The 24,188-nt window shown below is 36.3% G+C and overlaps 1 protein-coding gene across 4 annotated transcripts in view; it reads right to left on the minus strand.

Annotated features, from left to right (window-relative positions):
- COMMD10 (COMM domain containing 10) overlaps positions 1-24,188 on the minus strand; it is a 152,473-nt gene that overhangs the window by 46,022 nt on the left and 82,263 nt on the right. For 2 of the 4 annotated variants that reach the window (XM_054652710.2, XM_077171390.1), the window contains one exon: positions 203-262. The exons of the other annotated variants lie outside the window; for them this stretch is intronic. In XM_054652710.2, coding sequence (XP_054508685.1) covers positions 203-262 — 60 coding nt within the window. The remainder of the gene's footprint in view (positions 1-202; positions 263-24,188) is intronic. 4 annotated transcript variants of the gene reach the window in all.

Below are 24,188 nucleotides of genomic sequence, written 5' to 3' on the forward strand. Positions count from 1 at the left end.
ACCCAAGCCCTGCCTATTCCAAAGGTGAATGCACAGGCTCTTCTTGAAAATGGTTTATGTGATCAAAGGAATTCAACAGCCTTAATTTAAAGTTGGATCCCTTCTTTCCAGTTTTATTCTATTTAATTCATATAGGCAACACTTCCTGCTGAGCAGCATAAGGTGTTTACAAAGAAACTATAATATTGTAAAATCTACAGACCTTGTTGTAGAACTCAAATAGCTCCTGATGGCTAAATTCTACAAACACCTTCTTCAGGTTCTGTAAAGAAGAAAGAAAAAACAAATTTTAAAAAATTAAGGATTAAGCATACTTCTTTTCTCTCTTTTCTTTTCTCTTTTCTTTTATGTTTTATTTTTTTTTCTTTTCTCTTTTTTCTCTTTTCTTTTTTCTTTTCCTTCTCTTTTCTCTTTTCAACATTAACTCCAGTAAATGATAATATGAGATTAAGCTATATGAAAGATAACCGTTAGTTTCCTTCTATTCACTACAATGTTCCTCATACATGTAAATTTCATTTAAGCAAAGAATTCAAATCTATCGGTATATCTATTCTCCTCCTGTGAAGAACAGTAACAAAATAATCTATGTAAAGAATTTAGTTACCTTATTTTTAAGTCAGACTAAAATGAAAGATTACATCATCTTTCTCAGCAGTCCATCTAAGATCTGGTAAATACCTTTCAGAGTGACAAAGTCAGTAGTGTATTTGATTGAACTGGCACAGCTATTAACGTACTGCACAGGCACAGAGCTGATACTTCCATTCATTAATCTAACAGTTCCAATCTTAGCATGCTGACACTGCTATAGGCATCCATGCAGATTCAGCCAAAGTTAACAACACAATGGCTTCAAAGCAGTGCTTAAGCACTTAAAAAACCCACAAAATAACACAACTGATGAAAACTGCTGTAGATAAAACAGATGGTGGTAATAATCCTCGGCATGCATGTGCTGATATCTGTGAAGATGGGAGTTAAATTAAAACTTCTGTCCTGCTTAACTTGCTTGGAGCCTGATACCTTCAATCACACTGCAGATGTATCCACACAGTTCCTAGCCTTATTCCTTCTACTTCACTCTGTGCCTTTATTTATTTAAAAGTAAATTTCTATTTCTGCAGATTCTCTTTGTTTTTCTTAGATTTTTCAAGGGTTAGAGGCATTCCTGAGGATAAAAGCTGCACTACCATGAACAATAATGAGACTCTGTGAAAGCTGAATCTCTGGATTCACAAAATATTATCAGCTGAAATAATGTATACACACCACATTTCTTTAACTGGTAGCAACTTCATGTACCACTTGGGTCAACTGAAAAACACTTGCTTATCCACTCAGCTTAAATGAGCAAGGACACTTTTGCATACAGACAAGGAGGAGGGCCAGATTCTGTGTACTCAAAGCAATGTAAGTCTCAAGTTATGCCAAATAATGTCACTGAATTTGGCGCACCAAATGCACAAGACCAGTAGAAGCCCTGGGAACACAGTATAGGTACTGCCTGTTGCCTGCTCCTCAAAAGGAGCTGTAAGAGACACAGGAAAGAGATAAAATAACTGGGGCCAGCCTGTCTGGTGCAATTCCTCCTTCTCACTCCGCAGAAAGAAAGATCCCTTCCAACAATTTCAGGACGGCTACAAAAGCCTAGAAAAGGACCAGTAATTTGCATGAGAGACCAATCTTCCCCCTCTGGGAAGGAACAATGCAATACTGTGAATCGTATGGTGAATACAAAATAAAACTACCAGGACAGCAGTTTTCTTTGCCATGACTCCAGCTGATCCTCCCTCCAAAGAGCATAATGCCATGACAGGGGAAGTAAAAGCATTTTTAAAGGCTTTCTAACAGCTAAGAAACAAAAAAAAGAAAGCAAACAAGGGTTTTTTCAGAAGAGAAAGCGGGTAGAGGAAAGAAGAAAGATACATTAATAGCAAAGGCATCTACCATTTCAGCTGGGATGTTTGCTTGCTGTTTGCCTTCCTAGAAGGATTTTGGCGACTGAATGGAAGAAATCAGAACTGCAAAGATGAGGTTCAGCAAAAGGAAGATATTTTGTATATTTTACGTTTACCAGTCACAATTAATAGCTAGGATCATTTCTTGAATGATTTCTGGAAGTCTGCTGCATTTTGATGTCATAGTTTTGCAATGCCACCAGAGAGGGGCAGAGAAAGACTTCTGACCATTAGATCTCATTTCTCCAGTCTCTGTGTCTCATTCAAGATGGGCATCTTCTGGTACTTCTTCAGATCAGCAAGCACAATCAATTCTTCTCTCTCTCACTGCTTGTCTTTCATATTTTCTACCTACATTAGTTACTGTTAGTTAGAAGATAAAGTATGCAAGTGAAAAAAAGTGCAGACCTTTTAATTCCGATACTCTTTACACTTTATTAAAAAAACCCACTCTGCTTTATGCAAAGGATGAGATCTCTCTTCCCATAATTATTTAATAGTCATACTCTGATAACTAGGACAAAATGTATGTTGGATTGTGTCAGGCAAATGTCTGTGGAGATCTAAAAGAAAGCATGCCACACTAGGCATATTTCTGATCTGGGGTGGGAGCAGGAGTGTCAATGGGAGAGAGGTGTAACAATCTTGTATGAAATATGTTGTTTATCTGCACTTAATCATCTGCTAAAACACATTTGTTTGTATGTGTAAAAACCTGGCACATCTACTACACCACTTCAACAGAGAGTGGTGTACAAAAAAACCATGCAGATGTATGGCACCAGTTAAAAATGTTATATTACTATATTAAATTTTTCACTAGCATGAGTCCGCTAAGGATGGTGACAAATTATCATTATTATGTCATCAGGAGTTGCTATACAAATTACAAAAATGTTGTATCATAACTAGATTGCTACAAAAAAACCCTACCCAGGTGCCTGATGGCCACTCATTTTTAGCTGAGATATCCATTATTTACTTATTTGCTTTATTCTGTGTGAATATAAACAAGTGCAATTAAAACTGTGCACCACAAGACTAGGTTACCACCCAGTTCTTCAATTACTCAGTAAAATTGTCTTAAAAATTACTGTATAGATAGATTATTGCTAAACCCCCCAGAACAGCCAAATTCCTAATATACTTAATGGAATTTTACTCAGATAAGCATACAAAATTACAAACCCCAATAATATTTCAACTGTAGTTAAAACACAGGATGAAAAAAATCGCTTTCAGCTTACCTACTTAATTAAATGTCACTGTGTGCAGACAAAGCCTCGACCTATTTATGAAAAGTACAGCTAAGCTGACTTCTTTTATCTGCACATACAAGTTTTCAGATGCTGCCTCTGATCTAGTATGTTTTTCCCAGATGTAAATAAGAAAACAGCAATTTGCTGGATGTCTAACTTCTTCTTCTTTTTATCAAGTGTATCATTCTTTCTTCCTCTTTCCCTATAAATATCTTCCCATCCTTCACCTTCACACTACTCTCCCCCTCATTTCTGGCATCTCAATTTCTCTTTCTTTTTATCATCTTCATGTGAAAGAAAACTATTTTGAGCAACCAGAAAACCAAACTGAATTTATTCCCATTGTCACACCTTGTCAATCCAACAGTTTTTCTAATTACATCCCAAAATTTTCTGCTGTGCCAGTGTTAACTCCTAGCTCCTGCTTTTAAGAATTTTAGGCTTGAGTGTGACAGTTTCATAGCATCAGATAAACATGGCTGAACATGATATTCTTATGACGACAAAGAAATCTCTAAAGTACCAAACATTCATTCTTTGGGCTGCTTTGAAAACAAGGAGATAGGCTTTTTGTCTGACACAATATCCATGAAGGGTGGCAGGGACTGCACTGGAGCAGTATGTTCAGTAAGTGTAGCTAAAGAGTATGTGCAGCACATTAGCTAAATAAAGTTGCTCTTCAGTGTGTTCATCTACTGTAAAACATGACAAAGCACTGCATTTACTACTGGAAAGGTATGTGTGAATTGCAAGTGTCACCAAGAAAAATCTTTACATCATTCTGAATTCACTGCAAGGAATATGGTAATAAGCTTTCTGAAATGTGTGGTTTAACATGTTTGGACATAAATCACTAGTGAGTGTATTTTAAGTGTAAAAATTAGATTTTAGTGCCATTTTGCCTTCATATATCTAGATGAAATCTGATTTAATTCCACCTCTTCTGTCACCCCAGGGTTGTATCAATTTACAACTCAGAGCCTCCTGAGAACCGTGAAATTCTAATAAGCTTAACTGATTAGGGTTGTTTTCTCCCCTTAAGTATCTTCTCACTTACTGTCTGCTATTATTTTAAAAAACATAACGTCTTCATCAGTCTCTAAAACCAAATTTCCTTTGCAGGTGGAAGGGGGGCAAGAAAGAGAAAAGAGAAATGAGAGGAAAATGAAGATAAAACCTTTGTATTCCCAGTGAATATTAATATGTTATCCTAACCAAAACAGCCATTCTGAATGTCTGGCTAATTCTACAAAATAGCCACAGTCTTTAAATATATACTTAGCTTACAACCACCACCAAACAGGCAATTTTTTAGCTGAACATGATCATCAGCATAAAATGATGAAGATACAAATATACAGGAAATGTAAGAGTCTTCAACTTCCCATTATCTTGGTTAACTATTTTAATCATTAATACCTTCTTGCTGCAAAACATTTCTGTGGAAACCAAGCAAAAACTGTCTCCTTAAAATACTTCAGAAAGCAGAGGCAAATTTCAGTTTATAAAAAAAGGATTGGGTTTTGCTTTTAGGGGATTGGCTAGTTTTTTGGTTGGTTGGTTGGTTTTACAGTGGGGATGTTTATGTGTTTGTAGTGGTTTGTTGGGTGTTTTTAATACAGTCATCTAGATATTCATAATGTGCTACTGAAAAAAGCCTTATTACTAATGATAGAGTTTTGCAACCTTACATACTACACAGTGATTCCACACTTTTAAGTCCCCAACCCCATGTGTAAGCATAAAATAGTGCACTAGAAGCTATAAATTAAAGCTAAACCTCTGGTTTAAAGCTATCTTGAATACAAAAACACTGATATTACTGTTCTCAACTGCAAAGCTACAACTACTTCAATGGTGTTGAAAAATAAATGCCAAGTATTTTGAAGCAAATGGAGAGATAAGCTGAATTATATAATATATTTATAAGCTAAATGTCTGCTGATAATGATAATGTTATGTGGCTGAGCACGTGTAGAAAATAGAGTATATTCAGCAAAGCTTTTTAATAGTAACTAAGTGAAATAACATACATCCCAGTCTTCATATTCTAATATTACCTATAATACTATCTTGAGCCACATCTCCATTAGGTTTGAGAGAAGAATATATTCACATTTGCTATCCATTCTCCAATTTATTCCTATTAGAGATCCTTAAAATCTGAGATATAACAGAATTATATGGATAACTAAGCTAATCAGTGTATGGACAAATTAAGATTCATTCCTAAACAGACCCCAGTTGATTCTTAGTAGCCTGCATTTCCCTCTGGACCTATCAATTTTTGTGCTACATTAATTCACACTTCCTTTAAACTTGCTTGGATCCCGGAGAACTGTGCATTCACCTAGGCACTTAGAATTTTTTCTACTTATATCTCACAGAATTTATCAAAATGTTTCTGCGGCTTAGTCAGGAAGATCGATTTTAAGAAGAGCATATGCATTAAAACAGACCAGCATTTCTTAGAAGCACACCTGTTTGTTAACTCTCTGCATGTAAGAGACAGTAATTAAAACTTCTTCATATTCTTACAGCTGTATATGAATGTAATTCAGCTCAGGGATTCAGCAAAACACTGGGAGTTAGATACAGACTAATATATTCCTAATTAAACTTCTTTCACATCATCAAAAAATGTAACCTTCAAACTTCATTCTTTTTCAAAGCTTATCTCCATTTGCAATACCAAATCACTATTTTTGTAGAGAAAAAAATCATGTTTTATTACCGAATTACATGCATTTCAAGTTTCAGTGTGTAACTGTTATAAAATGTAAGATACTAACCCACGCTTCCTGACCAACATAGTAACATCTAGTTCATAAATATACTGCATTTTACCTTTCTAAGTTGCATTTCTTTTTCATATAAGCTTAAGAAACTCAAATTCCTTGTAGATTCAGGGAGATCAAGATCTGCATCATACTAAAGATGTCTTTCCCTCTCTTTGCAACCTATATGCAAGCATCCTAACAAAATCCTATGTTGATTCCTGAAATCTAACCAATGTGTTACTGGAATTTATGGAGATAAAATAAATACAGATAAATCTTGAATCTTACAACAGCAGATTCAGGATCATTTAAACATGCTTGCATGGAAGATGGCATGAATGAATTTATTGTCCAATCTGGTAATAAAGCAACAGATTCTGCAGGCATTTGAAGGCCTACAGAAGACCTGACATATTCCCAAACTGCAGTAAGAATTGTCAGTCACTACCATTTTCATTACTCCTGTTCCTCTCCATCTTTACAAAAATACCCATTGCTGGCTGAATGAACTGATGCAAAACTATAGACAGGAAATGGGACAGAACTCCTAAAAAGACCACACAGGCTGGGAGGATCACAGAGCATTAGAGGCAGACAGGTCCTTTTTTCACAATAGGTAAGAAAAATGCTTTTAAAACGGAGATAATTATCTGAGGAAAAAACCCCAAAACTACAGTTTTCACCTCAGTGCATTGTGTCAGAGTAAATACCATCCTGCTAAAGAAAAGACAGATTGAAAAGCCTTTTTTTCCAATAGCTGTATCCAAGCAAAATGTTCCTAGGAATTTACATTCCTGTAAGTACCATCATTATATTGGTTGGCCTTTCAATAATACTTTTGCATGGAAAACTTTTAAAAACCAGAAATCTAGAGATGAGGGTTGAACTTCTCTGCAGATTGTGTTAAATACACTTTCAGAAAAACATCACAGTAAGTAAACATGCTTTTTGGAGAAATGGGTGGTAGATGTGTATCAGTGTATGCCTATCACTTAAAAGCATGTCTTTTATATTGATACTTCCCCGTATGTTGCAGGTATGGAAAATGGCTCATAGAAGATCTATTGAAAGGCTCACTTGCTTTATGTCAGTTCTTTATTTGTATTTACCTCCACATGCCCTTTCCTTCTTTGAAGATAACTATACACACTGCACAAGCTCCTGACTGATTCCTCACTAGACTCCATATGGATTCAGTCACTATGAGCAACAAGCCTCCATCCACATGAATGTTGTTATATTTTCAGGATTCAATAGCAAAGCATGCATAATTTCCAAAAACAGTATATCCAACAAAACATGCATTTAAAAATTGGTTCATTCACTGAAAGGCTGCCACAATTACTAAGAATGTCACAGATTAATCTGAGGAACACAGGTTCCGATAATTATTATCTTCCTGTTTCATCTCTCATCTAATTTTGCAAATTCTACTGTACTCCAAATACTACAGAAAGCCCTCTGAAGAAGCAGTCTTACTAAAAATTTAAAAAGGAAACCCAAAATAAAAAACCCCCAAAAAAACCCAAAGAAACCAAAACCCCAACCCAACTGAAAACCCACCCAAACAGACTTTCTCCCTTTTAAATTTCACTGTATAAAGTTTGGAAAAAAGGAAAAAAGAGTTCACAAGAAATCATATACACCCTAATTGTTGCATACTGCTTATACTGTCTGTAACTGTCAAAATACAACTTTCTTCTTTAATCAGAGCTATACTGTGATAAGTGGTTTTATTCCTCAGAAGAAATTAAATTCTTATCTTTCCCATTTTGGTACACTTCACTTGTCACAGAACTTATGACATTTAAAAAATTAAGTTCAGGAACTCTGCAAGGAAAACCAGGCAGTTGTGATTCTGTGTTTCTTTTATTTCCACTTGGGCTAGCATGTATAAGTCTTCAAAGCCATGAAGACCAGTGAGTTCACATTTCCATTCTAAAGAGACCTCACATCAAAACTGACACAACAGTCTTACATTCACCTCAAATGATAAGGAATTCACTTTTCTTCTTTTTACTGTATTCACAGATAACCTCTGCTGAAGAAATGGAAAGCATCGTGCTGGCACCAGAAATGCTTTCAAGCTTTTCTGACCTCACATGTTCACCAGATTTGATCACAGCTGATGCCATTTTGATTTGATGCCACATTAAAAAGATGTCACGTAGTTATAGTTGGGAAATATTTTCATAATTGTGATCAGACAATGATCAAATTCTAGGAAACTAACAGAACTGAGTATAAATATTAAGTGCCTAGTATTGTCATCCACCAAGATTATGAGGCCTAAATGGCAAACAATGCACCTTGGGTATCTTAGAACAGCGAAGTTCAACTTACAGCACCAAAGGCAGACTGAAAACTCTTTGCATCTTGATATACAATGGTCAAAACCTTCTATTAGCAAGAAGAGCAGCTCAACACCATGCACTGAGTGTTTTAAAGAGCTTTTCACACAGCTTGCTTGCAGCTGATGTAATTAACCTGGAGTTACAAACACTTTATGTTCTAATCAGTTACACATCTAATGCTGGGTCTGAAGCTGGTTTTAGAGAAAACTCAAACTGTCATCAAAACCACCCCTTTGCTCTTGTCAAAAAGCCAGATCAAACCTCCTCTGTCCAGAGAAGAAACCTGGGTTGTTATCAGCTGCGTCCACATCTAGAGCTACAGATCTGACAGAAATATTATATGGTGATATCCTGCAGATGATTAACATTTTAAGTATGATTTATACCTCCATTTAGGAATGGAGGAAGCTGGCATCTTTTTGAATTATGACCTTCTGAGCCTACCTGATTCAGTAAGAAACTGCAATGCTGTATTGTTTTACCACAAAGAACCTTCATCGCTGGAATACCTGAAAGTATCTATTGTTTCTACTGAGGCACAAGAAAAGTGGCTGGATAAAAGATGCCAGCAGTGAGGGGAAAGATCTAAGGAAGCTCAGACCCACATGAAATCAATGTAACTGATGTGAAAACACCTTTCAAAAATCTGTTTAAATATTCACAAAATGTTGAGATTAGATAATCTGTAAATCAGGTTTTTTTGTTTGAAATGGGTCACTCGAAGTATCACAAATTTGGATTTTGTTAGGCAGATCAGCAAAGATAAAATGTTTGGGGCTGTTTTTTCTGTGCTAAAGTGATGCTAGTGGCTGTCAGTAAGTATGTTTTTGATCTCCAGCAGGCAAATAGTTCCAGCAGCTAGCAGCTGGGGACTTGCACACAAATCTCAGCTGCTGAAAGACAGGGAAGTCATGCAGGAATGAGGAATGTTAACTAGCAGTCTAGTCTCCAGCAGAATCAAAGGCAAAACTCCTAGGGAATAAGGTTGTTTGTAAAGTAATACATATTTTATCCTTCTAAAAATTTACTTAATTTTATGAGGAAGTCACCTACTTACTATTTCTACTGTATTCTAAGGGTTGTAATATATCTGCAGCTTTTGCTACAATGCTCATAATCTACAAATAAGTGCTGGTATCTCTTCCTTGCCATAAGCAACCCAGCAAAGCCTTGAACCAGAGCTACCTGTGTGTATCAAGGACACACTGATGTCAGATGTCTCACTGATGAGAACAAAACTACCTTGCACCACTAGCCTGACCAAGTAAACACCAACATTTCTCAGACAACAGACCACAGTGCAAAACTGGAAGAGTTTATTAAAACCAAAGTTTCCCAAATGAGACAAAAAATCTTTGCCTTTTTACAAGAATTACTAATAGATTAATTATGTAGTCTTCTCATTATGACTCCACAAAATTAATAAGAATGTGGAAACTACCACTATACTACAAAGCAATCAAGCAACAACTTTCTCATTTGTCACTGAAGGTTACACACATTCTAATGACACAAAATTAGCTATTTTGGATTTCAGACAATGGAATTTCAGTGACTTTACTGCTTTTGCTGACAAATTATTTAAAGCTTGATGCAGTGGAGTGGTGTGAATTCTCACTGCTTACTGAAAACTGAACAAAGTGCTAAGGACTGAAAGTACAATTTCTGTGTGTTTTCACATACACCAAAGATGAAATAAGATCTCTCACCCCTAATTTTCTTCAAAGCCAGACCATGAACATAAGTGTGTAAGTAATATCCTCTCAGGAAAGAACACAACAATTTTTGGCTAAGCTAAGCAATTTGAAAGAAGGTATCGAAGCCTTTTTTATTTTCTTCAAGTCTGTGTGCTATTGAATTACAATTCATACAGGTTGCTTTAAAAGACAGTAATTAATATGAAGGAATATAGTACTACATCCAGATTATTTTACAGATATCAGGAACACAATCCAGTACTCAGGTTGGCTGCAATGGTTTCAGTAAGTATCAAAACCAAGACACTTTTTATGTTTCTCTCTCAAAATGAACCCATTTAGCTCCCAATTAATTACATTTTTCTCTTTCAAGACAACACTGCATGACGCAAAACTAAAATGGTAGAGCAAGCAATAAAAAGTATATGTGATGTAATCTTTTCACAAAGATAGACATGAAATTAATATTTAAACTAAACTTAATGTCTTTTTTTGTCTTTTTAACACAGGAGTTCTTCAAAAGGAAAAATGGAATAGCAAGATGTTACAGGTCAGTTTGCAAATACTAATTTCTCAGAATCACACATCATTAAGGTTGGAAAAAACCTTCCAAGATCATTGAGCCCAACCAGCCTTTGACGAAACACCACCATGCCAACTAAACCACAGCACTAAATGCCACATCCAGTCATTTCTTGAACATTTTCTCTACCACCTTCCTTGGAAGTCTATTCCAACAATCCCTTCAAGGAAGAATTTCTTCCTGATGTCCAACATCAGGATCAACAATCCCCGCAAGAACAGCTCAAGGCCATTTCCTCTTGTCCTGCTGCTAGTTCCCTACCTTTCCACAACCTCCTTTGAGGTAGCTATTAGTACCAAAGCAGCATCCAGTTGTATTCAAGGTGCAAAACTGGTCTCTGAGCAGCAGAAAAATGAACTAGAAGAATGAAAGGGTGACAGCAGTCTTTATAAAAGAGCATAATAACAGTATCTGTGCTTTCTTAATGGTGTGACAAAATTAACAGTTGAACACACACTAAAGGGAGATGTCACTGGATTCCAGGCATGAGAAATGTTTTGTATCTGTTGAAGAAAGTAATTTCAAAACCTTACACAGAAGATTGAATTGCCCAAATTGCAAACCAGTTTCTTTAATGAGAATGACAATCTAACATACTTGGGAACATTATTTTTAAAGGATTAAAACACTATTGTGAATGAGAAGTAATGCTATTTGGACTGTTTTGTTTATTTACAGGTTGACTGGTTTACAACCATAAACTAGGCAGGACTCCATGGTCAGCCAATGGCTATGTGGGATTAGAGGCTACCTAAGGAATACATAGGTCTAACAGCTGATTTGCCAGTTGGCAATCTACTTCTCAAAATGATAAACACAGTACTTGGGGTTTTGAGGCATTGGTGATCCCATCTAAATCCTTCTATATAATATCCTTCTAAAGCTGAAGCCTACAGAGATATGAAATTCTAGACTGCAGTAACAAAGCCTGATATTACAAGAGAAAGGACCAACTGAATAAATTGCATGTCTGTATCAGCAAGAACTTTGATAAATACTCAAAATGAGGTTTTGTATTTGAACTAAAATGTTCCTCCAAAAGTTGTTCATATTTTCTGTGTGTTGAAATGTGAAAATAAACATATGAGAGGTCAAAAAGCTACAAGCCATTTAACAATAGGCATCCTTGGTACAACAATGAATGAAGATCTAGAATACCGAAGATCCAGAAAGACTTTCCATTCCTCTTTTTTTCTGGGAACTAAAAATTTACTTTCTGAAATACACCCTTCAGATTAATACATGAATGACAAGAAATCCTTCTCTTAAAGCATATTCCATTGTAAGAAGAAGGTAAGAGATTGTTTATCTCCACTAGCAAAAACTAGTGTCTCAGATGAAGCCATTAGCCTTCATCTGAGACACTGCTTCCAGTCCTGCACAGCCCCAGTACAGGACAGATGTTTGGAAACTAGGGGGAGTTGATAACTGAAGGGTTATCATCCAGATATACCAGATGTGAAGAGATACTAGAAGAAGTATCTCTTCACACCTGGTGTATCCAGATATACTGGTTTTGTAACAGGGTTAAGAATAGGGAATTTACCTGCAGTCCTATTGTCCTGACATAATCCTTAATGTTATTGTATTCCATAGCTACCTGTGCACAAAAATTCTCACTGTATCTTGAAGATCCTACAAATGAGAACCCTAGTGGGGAGTGTGCTATCACAGGGAGCAATCACCTCTTGCATGCAGTTTCCTGGTTCTTGCCACATGGTGTTTGCTTCACTGGCTCTTTGGTCTTCGCTTAAGCAGAGAATTTCTCCATTTTGGGTTCTCTTTTCTTTTTTTTTTCTTTTTCCTCATCTCAGAGGGGCTGCAGCAGGAGTTTTGGGCTGCCCTGGGGAGGATTCTGCAGGTGCCTGTCCGCAGCCGAGGCTCTGCCCGCAGTGGCGCAGTGGCAGCGCTCCGGCCGGGGACAGAGAGCACCGAGTGTCCCAGGATAGAGGGGACAGAGAGCACTGAGTGTTCCGGGACAGCGGGGACAGGGAACACCAAGTGCCCTGGGACAACGGGGACAGAGAGCACCGAGTGCCCCAGGACAGCGGGGACAGAGAGCACCGAGTGCCCTGGGACAGCGGGGACAGAGAGCACCGAGTGCCCTGGGACAGCGGGGACAGGGAACACCGAGCGCCCTGGGACAGCGGGGACAGAGAGCACCGAGTGTCCCAGGACAGCGGGGACAGAGAGCACTGAGTGGCCTGAGCCAGAGGGGACAGGGAACACCAAGTGCCCCAGGACAGCGGGGACAGGGAACACCGAGTGTCCCAGGATAGAGGGGACAGGGAACACCGAGTGCCCCAGGACAGCGGGGACAGGGAACACCGAGTGACCCAGGACAGAGGGGACAGGGAACACCGAGTGACCCGGGACAGCAGAGACAGGGAACACCGAGTGACCAGGGACAGAGGGAACAGGGAACACCGAGTGCCCCCCGCCCTGCTGGGCCTCTGCGGGAGGGTGCCGGCCCTGGGGAGCCATCAAGTCTCCATGTGCTGCTGCACCTGCCCTGAGAGCTCTGCCTTCTGGCACGGATCTGTTGCTGCCATCTCATCCCTCAGTCCTACAAGCCCGAGGCCATCCCTGCTGGGCATGGTATCAGGAAGGGCATTTCCAGCTGATCGTGACTTTGCGGCAGTTGGCTATTTGCAGCAGCCGTTATTTACTGTTACCTTTTTTATTCTTGCCTGTTGTCACTTTGTTACTAAACTCTTATTTTTCACTTACATCCTTTGGTTATTTCATTCATTACTGGTGGGAAGGGATTAGTTGGAATCAAGAAGAAAGTTACCCATTTCAGACTGCCCATCTCTTCAAATTGTCTCAAAATTATACACCTATTGTAACAATGGTAGCATTAAAATGTATCTCTGTGACAGGAGATTTTAGTTTATTCTGTTAAGTACTAGAGATCTTACCTGCTTAGGGAGTTCACCTCATAAAAAAGAACCATGTTTGGCAACAAATAATAACCATCCCTAACCTGAAGAATTGACAAGGAATATAATTTCAATCCATTCATGACTTCAATTTCTCCAAATAATTCTCAGAGGGAGCTGATCCAAACAAAATCCCTAAAAGTTGGCAACTACATCTTTTAGATGGCCACTGTTCTTCACTCTAAAAAGATGTAGATGTGGATGCACAAGCAATTTCAATAGATACTGACTGATAAGCAGTGAGAGTAGCCAGAAAGATGATCTAGATAACTCAGTAGGAGGCCAATGAAGTTCCCAAGAGACAAGGCTGTTGAATAGTCAAGTCTTGGGATCTGAAGACTTACTGACCTCCTGTTTGTTTATCACCAGCTGTTTGAAAGTGCTGCAACTGGAGTCTCATTAAAGAATTCCAGCACAAACTTCAATAACTCTGAAACTTTAAAGAGAGAGTAAAATATCCATAAAGAGCAAGTATAAGAGTGAATACCCAAAAGGTCCAGAGCTCTTGAATAAAAAATTGCTGCTATTAGTCAGCTACACCTCTCTAGACATTACCATTCAGAGCACCACTGGGCCTTAGGGCTCTTGGTGTAGAGGTAAAATGCTATGGCCAGATAATACAAGGAGCTAGATTACCTCCAACCACTAAAATGTGCTTAATAGAAAGTCAATATGTTAATTTTGCATTAGTGGTTGCATAGCCCATTCTCTCAGAATCTAAGACAGCATAAAAACACAAGGCTGGCATAAACTCTGTATTAGCTGCATATATTCCAGTTAATGTGACAGAATGGCTATCTTGTACCCGACATTACAATTCTACTGTGAGCAATCCAGCCATGCAGTGATATAGTATTAATGATTGTGAAATCATGCCTTAACTCCGTGGCACTAACCTAATTGTGAAATTAGACTTTGTTTATTTCACAGCTGGGTACTGACTGGCTATGAATTGAACTGAAAATGCTATTTACAGGCCAGTATGTGGCAATACTTCCAAGCAAACAAGAGACTGAAGACGTGAAGATGGGTATCAAAATGGGGCTGTAAATTAACTTGCTGGATGCTCTTACTCAAAAGTTGCCTGGAATATTTCACTACTCTGAAGCCATACCAGAATGAATCTCACAGGCCATTATTCAAATGATAATAATAACAACAGCTACTAGAAAATGCTGTATTTTCTACACCACTCTCTAATGCAGCATGGCATTATCTCCCTAGTGTTGCAGTTTCCAGTATGTTTTTCTAAATACATGTTTTATGGAAACCAAGAAATACTGACAGAGACTCACAATCAAAACCTACACAAATTAGTGAAAACTTAAGGTAATTTACTTCAGTTACTTCATATAATCCCAGCAGCCCACTGCTTCTAGTTGCTGACTACAAAAAAGCTCCAAAATCTTCTCTAGTTGAACAGCTACAGTTGAAAGTACAAAATAATGCAAGAATTTTACAACTAAATATAACTTCATCACAAATAATGTTTTCCACCCTGACCATGGGTGGAAGCTATTTTAATAGCTTCACAATCAAGAAAATGTGTGAAATCAGTTGTGACTGGGGATTACAAAGAAAATAATTAGTTCATGGACATCGATCTACAAATCAACACAGACCTTGGAAAAGGCAGACCTCAGGATCAAGACTCTCCAAAAAGTGGCTTCTGTCGAGCCCTGTCATCACTCTGTGTTCTAGGAGTGAAGAGGGAAAGACTCCTTCTTTTGCCATACCTGTAACACCCAGTTAGAAGATACCTGGGCTTCAGTAACAGTCTGTCCCTGTATTTCCAGGGAAAAAAGCAATTTTGAGGGACCACAGTTACAGAGTAACACCAAGTCCACCTATTAAAAAAATGTACCTATCAACTTGTTCCTATTGAATAAGGATTTGACTAGAGTGCTTCACTAGGAACAGAGAAAAATTTTTGTAAATATATTTTTTTAAAAGTCAAGTAAAATTCTTAAGTTTTGCAGTGATAAAAACTTTCTGCTCTATCAGTACAATAATTTTTTAACACCTTTTAACACCTTTTGTTTAATTAAACAAATTTTAAGAATCTTTAATTCACTTGATGTTAAAGTCTCAAAGTATGCCCAGTATTTTCGCCAGTATAGCTACTTTTCAGTAAACTGTAGTAAATACTTAATTACTTAATTTGACTGGGTGGGGTTTTTTGTTTTCTTATAGCTGCTTTCCAGTGAACTATAGTGAACATATAATTTGGGCCTTTTAATTTTTTTTTGGGGCCCCCTATCATAAAGCCTATCCATGCTAGATCAGAAATAGTTCCTTCTGCACTACCCTTATTCTAGTCTAAAAATCTTGCCCTAAAACCTGTGGGAAAATATTAGGTGCATATACCCTGCATTCATTACTTAAAATCTTGTATTCTGTCCTTTAAAACATTTTTTTTTTTACTTCAAGCCTTTCTGAATAACAGGGAGAGAAAATGCACCTGAAATAAATAAACTCATTTTACAGATAATTTCTAACAAAAATGAAATATGCTCAAGGGCATCCACATCTTACATAAACGCTTAGCATGAAATCATTTTATTATAGTTAAGATAAATATCAGTGGACAAAAGGGGCAAATGGAACAGGGTAAAAGTACCAGTTTTATTGTGTTCAATGAATTAATACTACACCAGTGTAGAATAAAAGAACTGCAATGGTGTACACAAGTGTATAAAAAAATGTACACAAGTGAGCTCTCCAGCATTCCCAAGAACTTACCAAAGATATACTACATTTGTACACAGGTTTGTGTGTGATCTGCAGCACAGCATGAGATTAGACTGACTATACAGTCTAATGCTTTCTTGATAAGTTTACCTAGCCATAGCTTTGATGTTCAGTTCTCGCTTTTGCAGAAAGATGAAATGACTTGCTAACACTTCTGCTGACTTAATTTTCTTCTTGATCCTCAACACTAACAGCTGAAGTTTCAAAAGTGGCACTTCTGAAAAAGCTTAGGAGACTCTAAGAATGGTAACTTGTTTCATACATCATTTTCTACTAGCAGTTTATATTTTTTACTAAGAGTAAAGTGCAGACCTGTATAAATCAATAAATTCAGTTTCATCATGTTGTAATGAAGAGCTGTAACACCTTGACTCTTGAGTTATTTTTATTTATTTTCAATCCAGGTTTGGACATCTTTTGCATGAGTGATGATCTGAACTACTATCCTACCTAGATTCTACTTTCACAATCCAATAGAAGATGTTACATCACACAATGTACTTCTTAAAAAAATCCTCATGCCTACAATATGAAAAAGTCACTATCAAAAAAATGAGACTCAAACCTAATTTGAAAATTACTTATTTTTAAAAAAATCCAATTAATTTGGATTTTTTGAAAAATAAAGCAGGTTTTAGGCAAAACCATCTGTCCATTTCAAAAGACAATTAATATCTTTGCCCAGGTCATTAAGTCTTACATGGCCATAGAAATAACAATACTTAATTTAATACTGTACCATCTTGCTAGAGGGAAAATGTAGAATGGCTCTTTTGTAAACTCTGTTAAAAATGTATGAGATATTTTTTGTTTTGGAGAATTTAATTTTTTTAATTCATAACCCTTAAATGTCACACACACTGAAAACCCTCATGCATTCTAAGCAGAGCAGATCAGAAGCAGGCAGCATATATTAATAACAATGGGCCTATTAGCATGGAATCAGAATGCCAGTCTTAACATGAGCAGGTCACATGTCTGTATAGCAAGGAGACTGACAATACAAATTTTCTCAATATGCAAACCTCTTGTCCCAAACTCCTTTTTTGAAAGTTGTGACACATGCATTTTATACAGTGAGGATAAACCAAGTGTCATTATTTTTAAAACGCATAGTTGTATTTGTTTTTGCTCAAGTAGAACTGGCAGAGGACAGAAGAAATAAATGAGGAAAAATTACCATTAAACAAAACTAAGACAGAAAATGCATTTTTTCCTATGTTGGAAATTATTTCAGCAAGAGACTTTGAAGCATGTTACAGGAATATCTAGTAATACCATGGAAGCCAGAGACTCCATCTTGGAGAAGCAAGCAATTTTCATTGTAGAATCACAGACTGGCTTGTGTTGGAAGGGGCCTTCACTAGATCAGGTTGCTCAGGAATCCATCCAACCTGGCCTTGAACACTTCCAGGCATGGAAAGTGCAACAGATTTTATTTTGCAATATCAGAAAATCAAAGAATTCTGAAAATCAAAGGCATATTTGATGCTTGACACCATTCCTCATCCATGTTGATCCTAAAGCCCTCTACAAACTTTTCAAACTTGAAATCAATTTAATGGTCCAGAAAGAAACACATTCTGTCACACTCTGCTAACCAGAACTGCAACACCATTTAAATTCCACCAATTTCAGTTGGTAAATTCTCTTCAGACTGTCTTCTCCCTTCATGCATTTGCAGAGTAAATATTTCAAACACTTTGGTATTGCTGCCAAAGCTTCTTGAAACTACCTCTTGAAACAATGTGTCTGGCCTTCAAAAGTCATAAAATGCTAATTTATTTTCCACAGTCTACTTACACTATCAAAATAATCCTTCTGTGCATGGGTTTAATTAACAAAATTAACTTGAAAATACTCTTGGTCATTAAAATTTTTATTTAGTGTTACAGAATCAGACCAAATAGCACTTCAATTTAATTTTACCTCAGAACACAAAACCTAACAAATTCCCTAGCAAGTCACCCCATAGACCAAAATGCCAGAAATTATGGAACAAAGATTTGTAGTGAAAAAGATAAAGGAAATGTGCAGGCAGAGCTTCCCTTAAAAGATTATCAGCTCTCCAGATTAAAAAATCTATAATATTTTCAGGTTTCTTTTGTTTCACTGTGCACACTTTGAAACCAATGGCTTTAAAGGCAATATCCATGCATTCCCACTAGACACTCTTTCAGAATTCAGCTGGGTTTCTTCAGTTTCATGTGAATTTATTTGTCTAATAACCTTCAACCTCTATTCGAAGACTTGTTCTGTCCTTCCTGAAACTCACATAAAAAGTTTGCCACCACATTTTTGAGCACAGCTTTCCAAAGGATTATTACTTCCGTGACCATACCAACACTCTCACTTTAATTAACAACACTTCCTCATGTATCAGCCCAGTTTATAAAGTTAGTATGAGTCAATGACAGTTGTATTGCTAATCTCAGTAAATGCCTTCCCTTCAGCTGTTAATTGTCATGCCATTGTCAAATTGAGAAGAATATATTAAGTCGCTGCTTAAAGGTTATACTGCATTTTATCCACTCAGTTTTAGAAAGATACATTTTATAATGCAATAAGAAGGAATTTGCTTTAACTCCCAAAGCACCTTAACTCTCTGTTCCATTTTTTTCCACCTTTATTCCAGTTTCTCTTTCCTGAAAATCTGGTTTTCTCTCTATAAGAACTCACAGTTTGTGAAGTCTTCACTTCCTTTCAGGAAAAAAACCCATGCTTAACTCCAGGAATAGGCCAAATATGACTTTGAAATATGAATGAACTTCAGAAAAACATGATGTCCTGCTTTCAGTTCTATTTTTAAAAGTAAGAATCCATGTGGATACTGAAAATTTATTATTATTATTATTATTATTGGTAATGAAACAGAATTATTGCTCACCATCAATTGTCTTGCAAACATGCATTTTTTTCACAGTATATTTTTCAATACCTGGATAATTCCTTCAATTTTGCATTCCCATTCGCAAAGACACCTTTTTTATAAAATGGTTGTTGCCCTTGAGAATTAGGAATACCAGAATATAATATTATTTTTAAGTAAATACAAAATACAGTAATTGATTTAATTGTTGCTTCTGCAGATTTTGTATATATTGTTTCCTCTACACTCACACTTTTCAAATTTGAGAACCCAATGATCCCCCTTTCTATCGAATATTGGATAAAAATATTAACTATTAGTGAACATTAAATTTACAGAAAAAATACTAAGAAACTTATACAGACTACAAAATTATGTAATTGATTAATTTTTTTCCTGCCAAAGGATCTACTGCTTCTTTAGATGGTAAAATATTTTTCGTTCCTGGTGCAATGCCCCTATGCAAGGCTATCACTTCAATTCATCTACTCACTCCCGTTATTTCTTTAAAATGGAGTCTGCTGCTCTACTGCAGAAATTCCTAGCCTGCTGCTAAACACTAGACTATGCCTAAACATGTCTAAATATGCTTCAAGATTTCATACAGTTTTACGTGACAGCACATTAATGTAAAAAAGGATTTCCACCCAGACAAATCTGATAATGACTTGCTATAGTTGTCAACTGTTTATCAGCTTATGTTAAAAGACAGCTGATTTCTATGCAAATGCAGCTGGTTAAAGCAGCACAGTTCAGGAGAGTTCAGCTGACATACTTTTATACATAAGGAGCAAACTGAGTAATGTGAGTCAACTTTTCAAATCCACAAGGACTTTTAGGCAGAAGAATGAAGTTACATTCCCATAATAGCTTAGCCACTTCAAGACATTGCAAAGCTGGTATGCAGCCGCCTGGTGAGAAGCAAGAGCCACCCCAAAACAACATGCAGCAGATTGCCCCTTTTCTACAAAGATTTCAGAGGGTCTCAATAGTAAAGCAACAACTTGTCTGAATTTAGTAAGTAAAAGAATTCATATTTCTTGAAAAGTATTTAATCCCAAATACTCTTTATAGCATAGGAAATACTTTTTAGAGCATTAGTATCCATTACATTTCTTTGTGTTTTTACAGCAATCAAGAACACTTTATTACTACTGGATTGGGGGATTTTTGTTTGTTGTTGGGGTTCCTTTTGTTTGTTTGTTTGATTCTTTGTTTTAGGACCTAAGCAGCTAAAATTTTATCTAAAGGACATATGGGTAGACCCTTCAAATTTCTTAGTCTTAGCTGGAGTTTACTGTAAGCTAAATAAGAATAAAATTGTAGCATTCACATATGTCAACATTTAAACAAATTATTTACTTTCTAAGGTTGTAGCTTTTTCTCCACCATAAGAGTGGAGAATTATTCTTCTAATAAGAAGAAAGAAATATTTTCATCACCTTTAACAGAATTCTGTGATTTTTGTAGGTGATTGTATTAACATAACTCTAATTAACACTAAGGTTTTTAATATACACGTATGCTCACTGCTTTTTTACAGAAGTAAACAATAAGCAAACTTATTATTCTCATAATACAAGGGAAAAAAAAGACAAGAACACTGTAAAGCCATAATTTACTGTAATGATTTGATGAATCTTGAGTCATAAAATAACACTCAATGTTTAGTGTTCTGCAGGAAAGCAGAGATATTAAACATAAAGGAGAAAATAAAGTCTACAAGATACGTACTCTACAAATAGGGAAATATTTAAAGATGCTGAATGTGATTTTCTCTCTCATAGTATGTGTCACAGCATTTTTCAGGAACAGTATCTACACCTAAGCACTTGCTAAGATTAGCCTAACAGTTATTGAAATTAATTTCTGATCAAGCCTGTTATGCTTATAAAATTCAGCACAAGAGCAGTACAATTCTAGCCGAAGATCTTGCTGTGTCTGCTCAGCTCCCTTTGTAACAATCTCAAATACAGGCTGATGAGACCATCTCTGTTCTTCATTTAGCCAGTTTTCCCTGTTGACAACATGGTTTTTTGATCTTTGTCTTTACAGCAATGAAGAAAACAAAGAACTTGTTGAATGCACATTAGTGCCTCGGTCCTTCTGTACAGAAATAGTTTAGTATTTGATAACTCTGTAAATTTACTGGCACTTGTGCAACAAAAAGCAGCTCCACATTTGGACAGCTTATGATTTCACAGTGCATCTGCAGAGGTCATACATAATATATACTTTACTGAGGTCCATCCAAATAAAAGGAACTGAACAAAAGCAATCTGTGCTGATGACACTGACATAATCATAGCTGGAAAATAAAATGCTGCACGGAATATCACATCAAAATTATATTGCAAGAGCTAGTTTGAATATTTAGAAAGTTTAGCAAATCTAGCGCCAATATATGCAGGAAATAATATACATAGTATTCTACATCATCAAGTATGAAGTGTACAGGACATCTAGAAAGAGAAAGGGAACACAGATCCTAAGGAGTACTGAAAACTTTGCATTTAAAACCATGTCAGTGGTATAATGCTACACCACTAAATGCAGAGAAGAGTGACCAGTATAAAGGCAGGAAGAAAATTAGAAGTAATTAATTATTGAGATGCTTGAAGAGAGTTTACCTCAGCTCCCTCAAATTCTTTCACAATATAGGACTCCTTACGTTTATTACAGGGCATAAATACAACAGAGACAAAGAAGAGGGTAAAAGAACATTGGAATGAAAACAAATGAACATAAATTAGGCAAATATTCACTTCAAATTGAAATGAAGTTTCCCAAACACTGTGACCGATAAGCCTGGAAGAGTCATGCCATTAAAGTAATGGGGAAAAAATCTGAATTAATTTTATAATGAAGATCAGAGAACTTACAAAGGTGCTATATGACAGAAAAATCTAACAAAAGCAGTGAAATAATAGCAGATTTTTAGCTCCAGATTCTTAAATTCTCATCTAAAGAATGATGCACCCTACCTCAGAAGGTATCTATACCACTAAATATATTACCACAAAGTAAATTCAGCGGTATTACAGAATATTAGTTTCTCAAAGTATGCTAAATATTAAGCCACATTAAAAATAAACCAAAAATCCACTGGATATTGACAGCTAAGATCAGCTAGTGCCACAAGCCTCCAATGAACCTTAAATCATGAAGCTTAAAACAAAGCAGCCACCCACTCAGTCTCTGCCCATTGATTGCAATGCTGTTGCTAATATGACCCAACATGACATAAAGCTTTCAGTTCTACAAACAACACGTCATCAATAGCAACATGTACCTTAACTTTGTCACATCTACAAAATCTCAGAAGCCGGCTTTCTACCATTGTGAAGTGACAGCATAGCATGTCAGATTGTCAGTCCATTTGTTTATTTTGTTTCAGTATATGTGACAGCTAGTAAAATAAAAGTCCACTCTGCCCAGACCCTCCGTTTTGTGTACCATCCCCAAGATACTGGGTACTCTAACCAGCATTTCTCCCACACCTAATTTTCCATCAAACATCCTAAACCACGTTAGACTCAGTGATGTCAGAAATAGCTTCAGGGAATATTGTATATTGTCACTGTGAAACAGGCACAGCAGGTTACTTCAGAGAATAATCTCTTTCATTAAAATTTTAAGAAGTGAAATATCATTAGATGATTCATTCCCTGCAATCTGTATTGTTTTGTAAAATAATTGAAAAAGGAGTTAATTGATCCATGTTTTACTTCTTTCTCCTTTTAATTCTCTTGGGTACAGAGGAAAGAAAGTCTTCAAAACTCTCAGAAGCAGTTTGTTTTACTCCTGCATTTGAGATAAGTCCCGAAAGGGCCAATCTGTAGCTAAATGAACACATGCAGAATATTTAATTTTGCTACTATCATAGAACTGATTTCCACACAACAGAAAGAAAACATTCTCAGTCAGCTCTCATCCAAATTGAAAATCTACAATTTTCCTATCTGTTTCCATATCATCTCATCTCCTACAGCCAATTGCTTCTGCACCAAAATACCCTGAAGCTTTCTTTATTCAAATTTGTCGTTAAATGCAGTCTTCTGATGCTTTTTTCAGATACACAACAGAAACTAATTTTAATTTTCTTCTTGTGCATTCATTCAGCTAATGGATATAAAAAGAACATTTAAACTACAAAGCTGAACTTAGGAGATTTTTGTAGAAGGATCCTGTCACACTTCAATAATTGTATATAACTAAACAATCTGCACTTGAGTGAAAACAAGTTTAATGTTTTTAATGAAAGTTCCTTCAAATAGTAAGAAAAGTTTCCCATTCCTCAAAAATTGCTTTGAAAAATGAGGATATGTGTGAGGCGCATTCTGATTTCTAAAAGCAAATTTGTAAAAAAAGTAACATGTATTGGTATCTTTTGCATCATTAGGGATTTTTTTATTTAGAAGAAAGAGGAGCTATAAACAAAACAAGGACAAAGCAAGCAAATTCCTTGTCAAGCATACACCTGGTATGGACAAATACAGAGTAAATAGTAAATTCACACATCAGAGACCATGAGAACTAAGAAAAATTTAATCAAAGACGATGCAAATTCAAGCTACGTGGTTCATAGTAGCCATAGTGTAGGATCACGTCTGAATAACTTATTTTATGATGATGAAAAAGAAAATGGAGATGACGCTTTTTATTAGAAATATTTGAAAAAGAGCTTTGTTTCTCAGCACAAGTCAATAGCTACCACAATATAAAGCCACTAAACACAATGCCTATCTTTACATGCTACTTTCAAGGATCTCTGTGTTAAGAACAGGAGATAAAAAAGAGGCAATATGTGTAAAATATACATTATAGATTTGATACAGAAGTAAGGAGCTGTTCCAGCATGTGAGAACACCACAAAGTTTAAAAAATCTGAACATGTCTTGAAATGGTCAGTTTTTACAAGCAGTTGGTGGTGAAAGATTTACAAAATTCTATTCTGTTATTATTTTAACTTTTTCTATAACTGATATTTCA

The sequence above is a fragment of the Agelaius phoeniceus genome, chromosome Z, assembly GCF_051311805.1.
Source record: "Agelaius phoeniceus isolate bAgePho1 chromosome Z, bAgePho1.hap1, whole genome shotgun sequence".
NCBI lineage: Eukaryota > Metazoa > Chordata > Aves > Passeriformes > Icteridae > Agelaius > Agelaius phoeniceus.